Source organism: Artemia franciscana, chromosome 20 (genome assembly GCF_032884065.1).
Source record: "Artemia franciscana chromosome 20, ASM3288406v1, whole genome shotgun sequence".
NCBI classification, from domain to species: domain Eukaryota; kingdom Metazoa; phylum Arthropoda; class Branchiopoda; order Anostraca; family Artemiidae; genus Artemia; species Artemia franciscana.
Window position 1 is genome coordinate 21,283,476 of NC_088882.1, and position 12,424 is coordinate 21,295,899.

The 12,424-nt window shown below is 35.9% G+C and overlaps 2 protein-coding genes across 5 annotated transcripts in view; one reads left to right on the forward strand and one right to left on the reverse strand.

Moving 5' to 3' along the window:
- LOC136039889 (INO80 complex subunit B-like) overlaps positions 1-8,518 on the reverse strand; it is a 31,147-nt gene extending 22,629 nt beyond the window's left edge. Inside the window, exons 1-2 of one of the 4 annotated variants that reach the window (XM_065723864.1) lie at positions 8,498-8,518; positions 1,334-1,423 (exon numbers count right to left, since the gene is read on the reverse strand). In XM_065723864.1, coding sequence (XP_065579936.1) covers positions 1,334-1,367 — 34 coding nt within the window. In that variant the 5' untranslated portion in view covers positions 1,368-1,423; positions 8,498-8,518. The other 3 variants (XM_065723861.1, XM_065723862.1, XM_065723863.1) reach the window with 3 other exon arrangements.
- A 182-nt stretch (positions 8,519-8,700) lies between these two features.
- LOC136039890 (14-3-3 protein epsilon) overlaps positions 8,701-12,424 on the forward strand; it is a 33,212-nt gene continuing 29,488 nt past the window's right edge. Inside the window, exon 1 of the mRNA XM_065723865.1 lies at positions 8,701-8,862. Coding sequence (XP_065579937.1) covers positions 8,799-8,862 — 64 coding nt within the window. The 5' untranslated portion in view covers positions 8,701-8,798. The remainder of the gene's footprint in view (positions 8,863-12,424) is intronic.

The following is a 12,424-nucleotide window of genomic DNA, read 5'->3' on the forward strand; positions in this document are numbered from 1 at the left end:
AAAAGTTTGAAAATCAGAATTGTGGGATCTAGTTTTGAGATAGGAACACGTTATTTCTGGAATATAAGCAGCTCTTTCCCAATAAAGGTGGAAACTGTCTTGGTCGTCTTTTGAGACAGTGGGATAACTTGATTGATAAGTTTGTTCCATAGCTTTCCCTGCACTTTCAAACATAATCTGGAAAACGTCATCATTCTCCCTCTTTTTATTTAAAAGCTTTAAGGGTTTGGACATTTTTTCTGTTGCTGAAAATAAATGTAATGTTTAACTCTGAATTAATCTGCTTAGTTTGAGAGTTGCATCAGTTATATCACTCAAACAGTAATAATAGGTTAAAATTGCGCACAACAAGCAATTTGCTTTTGTCAATGAATAACTGTCATGCCATGAAAACACAATTTTGAGTACTTCAACTATTTTAGGTGTATCATATCTGAATCTAATATACTTTCGTGACATCCAACCCAATGAGCAGCGTCGTGCATGATGACCTAAAACATTTTTAAAAACAAAATTTCGTTTTGCTGATGCCCTAGAAAACTAGCAACTTCTTTAATGCCACCTACAGCATTCTTGGCTTTTATTGCACTTGGGAATCGAAAGGTTAAGAGCATTATTTTTGCATCCACAGAGGCTGCTTCTTGTAGCAACTTTTTGGATCCGTTTTGGATATTACCCCTCACATTTCAGAAATGCTGACACTGCATCTAGCACATCTTATGCGAACACACTGTCAACGATTAATCCAATTTCTTCCATTAGCTTGAGCACAGACTTGCCTAAAATTTCACCTGTAATATTTGGTTCATGTTCACTTATACCCTTATAGCTTGTTTCAGGAAGGTCCATAAATCCAACAAAGTCTTCTACAATACTGCTGTCATAAACATAGTACAGAGGAAAACTAAGTTGTGAGGTATGTGTTGCATCTGTGGTTTTGTCAAATACCACACTGTAAAATTCTACTTTGTGGATTCTTGTTTTTATAGTACTTAAAGTTACTACAGTGCAAAAATTGTATCAAGTCATTTACCACTGTCTCACTAAGATACCCCCCCCCCAAAAAAAATCTGCCACTATGTTAGGGGGGCGCGCATCCCCCCTGGAACCGACACTGCACAGGATAAGTGCAAGCCCCCACCCAAAATCTACCACTACATTAGGGGGGCACGCAGTCCCCCTGGACCCACCACTGCACAGGATAAGTGCAAGCTGTTATAGTCTACAGCATATTCTTTTGTTTCATTGTGACTTCTTTTCTTTTTAAATAAATTCGTTTAAGTCTATATAACAGTGCAAAATAACTGTTTACAGGTAAAGCGGAAAAACTTACTATTGGCCTTTTGCTGAATCTTTCGTCGTGACATTAGGAACTTGCCAAATTACTTCTGTTGCTTTTTTGTTAAAAAAAAGTCTACTGTGCCTAAAAACAAAAATGTTTAAAAAATCATGATAAACATAAACAATGGACGAGATCTATTTCCACAGATTAAATAGTTTATTAACAAATTAAGAGTTTGAAAAAAGAATATCACTTTGATACATTTACATGCGCCTCGAAAGGATTCCTGATAGGGGAATGGTAGTTTTATGACAGGCACCAGTGCATACTATGAAACAAGATATTCTAGTTTCCTTACCCTAGTGTAAAATCAAAATTCCAGGCTATTCACAGATTATGATCCCAGACAGACCCCTGTTATGTTCTTTCTTTTGGGATATTTTCTTTTGGTAAGGAGACAAATTTGAAATAGTAATGAATAAGTAAGTTATCTGAAAACTATGGATAAGATTGGGAAAAAAACTTGATATTTGGAAGAAGGGTCCGAAATCTGAATGAACCTTCTCAACACACATAATTGCTAAGTATTGTTGCAATAAATATATCAACAAAATTTCTAGGCTCAAGTATGGAACATAAACTAATTTTAATTATCAGTTATGCATATTCCTCTAGTCTTACAGCAAATAAATCATGTGTGCATTTTTGGTTACAGGTATGAGGCAATTGTTAACCCATTTGAAAACCAAAACAACAGTTTTGACTTAATAGATGGTAAGAAATTATTCAAGAACAATTACCATTTGAAATTCAATGAGTCCCTTTCATCATCTCTTAGCTTTGGTGCAAATTAGGCATCAGTTTACATGAAACATAAGAACTGCAATATAAATATTCATTTTTTATAAACTTAAAATTTAACTCACTATTGTTCTTATGTAGATTGCCATGGCTTTTCCTACTTTTTGAAATATTTATGCTCAAGTTTGATGAATTTTATCTTTCTGGACACAAAACTACAATTGATATGGAATAAACAAATAATTATTTAGTTTAGCTTTGTAATAATGGTACCTGTTCTTCATTAAATCTAATTATTATATTTTTAAAAATCCTTGACCTAGATAGCTTGACTAAAGAAGAGAAGAGTAATAAACCACTTATATGAGAAGACTATTGGATCCATGGTATACTTGTCCCATTAAAAATCTATAAAAAAAATCAAGAGGAAATAGAAAAAATAATAGAAAGAAATTTTTGGATTTAATATATTTCTGATTTATTTATGTTGGTTATTTAAATCCAATGCCACGGCTTGAATAATGGACAGATAGCTTTATTACTCATGCAGAAACCAGAACAAGAATACAAACAGAGTAACTAAATAAAGTAAAAAAAACAACAAATAAACAAAAACAGAAATGAACAAAAACTTACATACTATATTTTCACACAGATACTTAAAGTTGTATCAAAATGGCAACCCTACTGGTCTTGACTGACTTTAAGAATTCTTTCTAATGCTTAATGAAAGCTGCAATGGGGTATGTCAAACCAGCTCAACATTAATGCATTCTTTGTTCATGATCATAAGTATAGCAGAAAATTTTACATATTTATAAAACTCTGAGTGCAGTTATCTTATATCACTTTTGTAAAAAAAATACGACAAAAAGGAGATATAGCTATAAAATGCAATATAACCAAGGCATTTTACAGCCAGGCTCAAACCTATTGCTTATATTTTTTTTTGTTGGTGAAAGAGCACCATATATTTTTCTTACCTTTTCACCAAAGTAGCTTATCTGTAGGACACATACAAAAACCATACTCAACCCAAAAGGCATTCCTGAAGAAATAATAAAAATTGACAATACAACATCATGATCACCAAACTTAACAATGCAATCCCTTGATTTTGCTCCTCTTCTATAAAATGCAACAACTTCACTTTTGCTAAGATGAAATGAAAATCAATCTGTGTCTGGCTCTCGAGGATGCTCTTATCACACTACAGTAAAACAGCACCATGTCAGATCCCTTTCTTCACTGGTACTGAATTATACAGGATAACTTAATATTTTTAAGCAGAGAGCTCTCTAAAATCATGAAAGATCATAAGATCATCAGCAGCTGGTGAAAAACAAAATGCAGCAAAATCCTCATTGACAGTTGCATATCCTTTTATCAAACAGTAACCATTTACACTCTTAGTGATACATCTGGACTGATTTTGTTGTTCAGTTGGTTATTTCAGAAGAAGAGTTTTTATGTTGCATCTGCAGCAAACATGTTAAGGACCTGCTTATCCAGTGGGATCAAAAGTGTTAGGAAAGTGAAAGTTAGTGAAAAAACAAGAGGCAAAAGCTCATATGGTACTTGTGATGAGGTAAGAACCTAACATTGGACTCGGTACTAGATTTATCGATTTCATTGTGCTATCATGTCAAGAAGCACCAAATTTGCCAAAGCACTAGAAATCCCTCCAACTCCCCCAAAGAGGTTGGATCTGGTCTGCTCATTTCAATCATGTATTTATACATTGTGCTTTCTTGAACTCACCAAAGCTGTAGAAAGACCCCAACCTCCCGCAAAAAGAGCAGATCCGGTCCGGTTATGTCAATAATGCATCTAGAAGTTGTTCTTGTTTTTCTCATCAAGTTTCATCCCAATCTCTCGACTATAAGCGTTTTCCAAGATTTCAGATTTCCAATATTTCTGTTTCCTCCCACCACTCCACTATGTCCCTGGATCCAATCCAAATTGAAAATGGAGCATCTGAGACATTAGGTCTTTCTATATATCAAGTTTCATTAAGATCAAATCACCCATTCATTAGATAAACATACCTCAATTTTCACACTTTCCTCTCTCAAGCCCTCCCCCCTAAATGATCAAGTTGGGGAAACAGCTATTATCAAGTCAATTTGTGCAGGTCCCAGACATGGCTACCAATTTGCATCATCCTAAGACGTCCAGAAGCACCAAGCTCACCAAAGCACTGGAAATCATGTATCTAGAACTTGTGCTTATTCTTCCCATCAAGTTTCATCCTGATCACTCCACTCTAAGTGTTTTCAAAGATTTCTGGTTTCCCTTTCCAACTCCCCCCAATGTCACAAAATCTGGTAGATATTTAACATAAAAGCTCTGAGACATGAGGTCCTTCTAAATATCAAATTTCATTAAGATCCAATCACCTGCTTGTAAGTTAAAAATACCTCATTTTTTCTAATTTTTCCAAATTACCAAATTATACCCCCCAAACTTTCCCAGAGAGAGCAGATCTGGTCCAGTTATGTCAATAATATCCCTAGGACTTGTGCTTATTCTTCCCACTGAGTTTCATCCTGATCTCTCTATTCTAAGCATTGTCCAAGATTTCTGGTTTCAACCTCCAATTTCACTGGATCTGGTTGGGAATTAAAACAAGAGCTCTGAGGCACAAGGTCCTTCTAAATATAAAATTTAATAAAGATCTAATCACACATTTTTAAGTTAAAAATACCTCATTTTTTCTAATTTTTCCAAATTTACCCACCCCCAACTCCCCCAAAAAGAGCAGATCTAGGCTGATTATGCCAATCATGTATATGGGACATGTGCTATTGTTCTCATCAAGTTGCATCACAATCTCTCCACTCCAAGTCTTTTAGGAGATTTCTGGTCCCTCCCCCTCAAATCCCCCAAATGACACCAGACCTGGTTGGGATTTGAAATAAGAGTCCCTTAGAAGAGGCCCTTCTAAATATCAAATTTCATTTAGATCCTATCACCCATTCATAAGTTAAAAATACCTCAATTTTCCCAATTTTTACAAACTACCCCCCCCCCCCCAAGAGAGCAGATCCAGTCTGTTTATGTCAATCATGTATCTAGGACTTGTGCTAATTTTTCCAACCACATTTCATCCTGATCTCTCTACACTAAGCTTTTCTGAAGATTTCCAGTTTCCCCTCCAACTCCCCCTGGAATCACTGGATCTGGTTGGGCTTTAAAATAAGAGCTCCAAGTTACAAGATTCTTCTAAATATCGAATTTAATCAAGATCCAATCACTTGTTTGTGAGATAAAAATACCTTGTTTTTTTCTAATTTTCTGGATTACCTGAAATACTCCCCCAAAGAGAGTGGATCCATTCTAGTTACTTAAATCATGTATCTAGGACTTATACTTATTCTGCCCAGCAGGTTTCATCCTGATCTCTCCACTCGAAGTGTTTTTCAAGATTTCTAGCTCCCCCTCCAACTCCCCCCAATTGTCCTAGCTTATATGGAAGTGCCTGAACTAGCAAAAGCAGGACCAAAAGACAGACAGACTGACTGAAAGAAGTTGGGATTGCTATATGTCACTTGGTAAACACAAAGTGCCATAAAAATGAAAAGGTAACCAAAGTAGCAATTGAGTAAGGTTTAGTCTGCAGTATAGCAAAAAAGCAAACAAATTGTATTAATTTGTTATTCAGTTTGCATAATGAATAACAAAGATGGTCAGCTTTTATTCCTCTGTTGGAGATGATCATATGAGACTTAGAAATCTATTTTTCTGTAAAACCCCTAGACACTTTTAAGCTTTGTATTTTCTTGTCAATAAATTGCACAGAAACAAAAAAAAAACAACAATTTACTGATATGATTCATGACTTGTCAGCATGACACTGGTCAGTAATTGGTTTCCCCTCCCAATTGGTTTATGAATATGTCCTGACCAGAGAAATGACAGTATGGACAATTTGGTGGTGGCTTTGTCTGAAGGAAAGAAATGCATACACAGGTAGAACATCTGAAACACAAGGGGAAACTGCAATGCTGATATGTTCTTGAATATTTCAGTGCTCTTGTAGATTCTCATGACCCAAACTTTCAGTGTGGTATCTGTTAAATGATTTTTTTTTCATCTTTAGAATATTGAAAACATAGCTAAGAAATAAAATCACATAGGAAAGAATCACTAGACTTGGCCTTCTTTATTTTCACTGTAATATTGACCAGAGGTGTAATTTGCTATGGGGCAGTATGTCCTAAAGTATGTCCCAAGAAGGTATTTTATAGTACCCACCTCCACTCCATCTCCCTCAAGAGGGCCCTGAATTTGAAAAAACAACATTTTACATTATTTTTCAGTTACTAGTTGCTTTTTCTCTGCCTTTAGTTCTGAAAATGCAATTCCTGTTATTTGAGTAGAAATTTGAGCCATATCAATTTTCTTTCAAAATTTGGGAAATATATTTGCATATCTTTAAAACATCATAGAATGGAATTGAGCAAAGTTATGAAGCTAAAAACAATTTTGTTGTACTTCAATTAAGCAAAAGATCTATTTTGCAAGGTTTCACTTTTACAACACATATATTTTTAAAGGTCATCAAAGGTCAGGGCCCTCTAGAGGGAGAAGGAGTGGAGGTAGTTGGTTCTAAACACCTTCCTGGGACATACTTTAGTCTGTAAATTCATCCCTGAAAGTTTCATTTCCCTAACCTAAACCCTTTCTGAGATAGCAAGAAGTCAATTTACTAGAATTTTACCAAATATTGTCAAAACTAAGATAAGCCTGGATAGTTCAAGCATCTAGAGAAACTGATCAGTTTTCTTTGGTATATCTTTGTTGTTATGGTACTGTATGGCTTATTTTTTTTTCTTGATTTCTGGAAAATTTGCTCTAATTTTGCACCCACCCCCAGGATTTTGACAAAATTATGCCAGTGATATTTGCCATGAGTATAGAAAATTTTATAGATTGATTTTCTAAAAGTAGAAATAGGAGGTAAGAATTTGTTGTAGGCCTATACTGTTAATAGTTCTTCTATACATTTAGTTTTATAAAGTTTTACAGAGCTGACAATGACAGAGCACAATGACAAATATAATGACCCTTTCCTAAAATTCAAGATCTACCACTTAGTAGCATGCAAATAGTGACATCTGGTTAGCTTAAAATTGCTGATAAGTTTCAATTTAATATTATAAGCTGTTCCTGAAATATTGCCAATATACCCTATTGACAACCTGTATGCATGGGGTGTTTTGATTTTGTTAAAAATCTTCTTCATCATTCTCTGGAATTTTGAGCTTAATAGGCTTATTAATAGGCTAGTAATCATAGTAGAAGTAGAAGTACCACCCACATTTTATCTTAAAAGAGGCATGGTAGAGGGCTGGTTATTCTCCAATTACTTTGACTTTTAAAAAGGCACTACAAATTTCAATTTCCAATCAAATGAGTACCTTCTAAAGTCTTTACAACAATTCCTCCACCAAGTGCCTTGTTGAAAAAAAGGCCTAAGCTAAAGAGTCCACTTTGCCCTTTACTTATCCTATGGGCTAGTATTTCACTGCCTATGATTTGCAACAGCTTCACAGATGGTCTAATACCCTCTATAATCTTAGTATTTCAACAAAGAAGGGCATTCCTCCTCAAAATTTTAGCAGATTAGGCCTATAGGCTACTTTACCTGCTTCTATTAGGCTACTATATAACTTCACTTACTTTATTATTATTTAAGAATTAATGATGCTTCTTGACTACTAAGGTCCCTGCGTTGGCCCTGTAGTGCATTCCTGCAGCATGATTTGATATCTGGGTCCTGTATTACCAAGCTAAGGTCAAATCCACTGCACCACCACAGGACAAATAACTTTACTTACTATATAACTTGCTTCTATTATTTAAAATCTTTGCCAATTTATGTTTTTTTTTCAAATCAGTAAACAATAATTTCATTATGGATTAATGCTATACATGAACAAAAAATTATAAAATAAAAATTGTTGTTTTCTATTATTATATGTGACAGTCATCATTTGTATTTTTGTTTAGTGGAATTTTGAGCTTAATAGGCTTATTAGTAGTAAGCTAATCATAGTAGAAATAGCAGTACAATGCACATATCACCTTAAAAGGGGCTGGTTATCCTCCAATTACTTTGCTTCTTAAAAAGGCACTACAACCTTCAATTTCCAATCAAATGAATACCTTCAAAGTTTTTACGATAATGCCGTCCACCAGGTGCCTCGTTGAAAAGAAAAGGCCTAAGCTACAGAGCCCACTTTGCTCTTTACTTATCCTATGGACCAGTACTACACTGCCTGATTTACAACAGCTTCATAGATGGTTTAAAACCCTCTGTAATCTTAGTATTTTAACAGAGAAGGGCAATCCTCCTCAAAATTTTAACAAATTAGACATAGGCTATGCTTTTGTTTTTGAGTAGCTTGCTTCTATTATTTGGAATCTCCGCCAATCTATGTTTTTTTCAAATCAGTAAATAATAATTTCATTGTGGACTAATGCTGTATATGACCAAAAAATTGTAAATCGAAAATTATCGTTTTTACTTTTATATTAAGATTACAGTTACATTATATTTTATATTATGAGTGTCATCATTTACATTTTTGTTTAATTGTTGACATTAGTTATTTTATTTTGATCCTACGTTCACATTCATCATCTAGGCGGGCGAGGCTATAATTTGTGTAAATTTAGAATTGTTTTATCCTAACGAATCGTTGCTAAAATGGCAGATAGGGAGGATAATGTTTACAAAGCAAAGCTTGCCGAACAAGCAGAAAGATACGACGGTAAGGTTTCAATGCTGTTTTGTATGGCTAAACTTAATTGACTAGATAATGACTCATAAATTATATAGGCATTAGTCTATGAGTACAATCGTTTTCCATGTCCCATCAAAATTGTCCATTAAAGGTGAGTGTCAACTGGAGGAGAACGACTTAAATAGACTTATGCATGTTAGAAGACTGACATAGCCTAGGCTCAAGAAATATTTGGTAAAATTCTAGTATAGTGACTTGGGTAAAGTTCTAGTTAATTGACTTTTTGCTATCTTGCGAAGGGTTTAGGTTAGGTAAATGGAACTTTCAGGGATGAATATACAGATTAAAGTATGTCCTTGGAAGGTATTTTGAAGCAACTACCTCCACTCCTTTTCCATCTATAGGGCCCTGATCTTTGATGACCTTTAAAAATATGTGTGCTATAAAAGTGGAGCCTTGCAAAATAGATCTTCTGCTTAATTGAAGTATAACAATATTTATGTCAGCTTCATAACTTTGCTAAATTCCATTTTATAAGGTTTTAAAGATATGCAAATACATTTCCTAAATTTTGAAAAAAAATGTTGATATAGCTCAAATTTCTACTCAAATAACATGAATTGCATTTTCAGAGCTAAAGGCAGAGAAAAAGCAACTAGTAACTGAAAATTAAGGTAAAATGTTGTTTTGTCAAAATTTCAATAGGTATAGACCTGTCATGTAGGCAAATTTCAGGGCCCTCTAGAGGGAGAAGGAGTAGAAGTAGGGTGAGACAACCAGTACTGGGACACTTCAATCACTCTGCCTATTCTGGGACAGAATCTTTGGTTGGATTGCAACATGTCCAATACTGGGACAAAAGACAACAGGTTTTTTGGAAGCAACCCAGAAAAATGTATGGATTGGGTGTCCAAGATTAAAGTCTTTTGTCCCAGTATTGGACATGTTGTAATCTAATCAAAGATTCTGTCCCAGAATAGGCAGAGTGATCAAAGTGTCCCAGTACTGGTTGTCTTACCCTAGGTACTTTAAAATACCTTCCCAGGACATACTTTAGCCTGTAGACCCATCCCTGAAAGTTTCATTTTCCTAACCTAAACCCTTTCTGAGATAGCAAGAAGTCAATTACCTAGAATTTTACCAAGGCAACAGATAACTGAAAATTAAGGTACAATGTTGTTTTGTCAAAATTTTAATAGGTAATAGACCTGTCATGTAGGTGAATTTCAGGGCCCTCCAGAGAGAGAAGGAGTGGAGGTGGGTACTTTAAAACACCTTCCTGGGAGATACTTTAGCCTGTAGACCCATCCCTGAAAGTTTCATTTTCCTAACTTAAACCCTTTCTGAGATAGCAAGAAGTCAATTAACTAGAATTTTACCATGACTTGGCTATCTTGGAAAGGGGTTAGGTTAGGAAAACAAAACTTTCAGGGATAGGTATACAGGATAAAGTTTATCCCAGGAAGGTATTTTAAAGCACCCACCTTCACTCCTCCCTCTAGAGGGCCCTGAAATTTGCCTACATTACAGGTCTAGGCCCATTGAAATTTTGACAAAACAACATTTACCTTAATTTTCAGTTACCAGTTGTTTTGTCTCTGCCTTTAGTTCTGAAAATGTAATTCCTGTTAATTGAGTAGCCTAGAATTTTGAGCCATATCAATGTTTTTTTTCAAAATATAGGCAATGCATTTGTACATCTTTAAAACCTTATAGATTGGGATTAAGCTAAGTTGTGAAGCTGAAAATAATTTTGTTTACTTCATTCAAGTGGAAGATCTATTTTCAAGGTTTCACTTTTATAACAAACATACCCTCTCCCAATTTGCAAATTAATACCATGATTTGCTACATGTAGGGGAGAGGAAAAATTCATTTGCCTTAAATTATCTTAAATTGCATTTGCCAGCAAGATAAGGTGGTAGATCCTCCTGTAGTTCTTGCTGGTGGTGAGTGATATAATTATGTTGGCTTAGCTTCCCAGTCCAGCCTCCACTCAGCCCTCTCACAGTCCCTGTTGACTCCAGCCTTGAAGGAGTGGGGAGTCTCAGCTTGGATGGTAGACTCAGATAGGCTATTCCAGAGGGGGGCCACCCAAATGGAAAAGAAACCATGTTGTTCCCTTCTCCGACATCCAGGCAGGTGAAGCTTAAGACTGTGACCTCTTGAATTGTTAGCCAGGGAGGGAGTGAAGATCTGGTTCAGGTGACAGGATTTGAAAATTTTGCATGCCATGATCACATCTCCTCTATATCTTTGATAGGTGAGGGTTGGAAGTCTCAGAGATCCTAGGCAATCCTGGTAAGGGACATTATTTAAGCCACGGACCAGTTTGGTTGCTCTCCTTTGGACACTTTCAAGGGCTCCTGTGTCCATTTTATTTTGGGGAAAGGCCAAAGTCAAGCCAAACTCAAGGTGGGGACAGACAAGGGATTTATAAAGTTTTATAACCACACATGACTTTCTGGTTACAAAAGAGCGCTTAATGAGTCTGTGAGCTTGATTAGCTTTTGCAACCTGAGCCTGAGTGTGGCTATGGAATTTTAAATCTTTGTCCACAATGACGCCTAAGTCTCTCTCCTCAGCAACTGCTTCCAACTGATCACACCCTATATGGTAGGGATAGTGGGGGTTATTGTGCCCTAAGTGCAGTACCTTGCATTGAATTGTAGGGCTGAAGTTGATGACCAGGAGGATAACCTGTTGAGGTCCAGATGAATGCAGGCTCTTTCTTCTTCAGTTTCAGCAGGCCCAATGAGCTTACAGTCATCAGCATATAATGTTAAAAGGTTGCATAGATAAGTTGTACAGTCATTAATATATAAGCTGATCAATGTTGGCCCAAGGATGGTTCCCTGGGGGATGCCACTTATAACCAGGGAAGTGGAGGAGAAAACTGGATTGCCATTATCAGTGTAGATCATGACATGTTGAGATCTACCAGTTAGGAATGCTCCAATCCAATCAATCACACCCTTGTGCACCTGGTAAGCTTTAAGCTTCAGGTATGAGTGTTCAACCTTGTCAAAGGCTTTGGCTTGCTCAAGTAAGACAATGTCAACTGGTTTACCCATATCCAAAATTTTAGTTGCATGATCATATGACTGAATGAAGTTGGTGTTGATTGACCTGCCCCTGCAAAATCCATGTTGTCTATTGCTAATAAGTGTATTTTTCTTCTAAATAATTTTTTAGAGCATGGTTAATGATACCTTCCATGATCTTGCAAATGGCTGAGGTTAGGCTTATTGGTCAATAATTTCCTGGGTTATCCTTGTCACCTTTCTTAAAAATTGGTATAATATTTGCTGTTCTCCAATCATTTGATACTGACTTTTTGGCCAGGGACATGTTGAATATTCTGGCAATTGGAAGGGAAATGTGAGCAGCAGATTCTATCAAAAGCCAAGGGTGGAGATTATCAGGTCCAGCAGCTTTGTTGGAGTTTAAACTTCTTAGTATTTTAAATACATCTTCTTGAGTAATGATTACAGGGGACATTGGGTTGTGTACTGTTACAGGAGGTATGGTTGGGAGTGTAATGTCAGGTGGCTTAGAGGTGAAGTTTGTGCAAAAGCTGGCATTCATG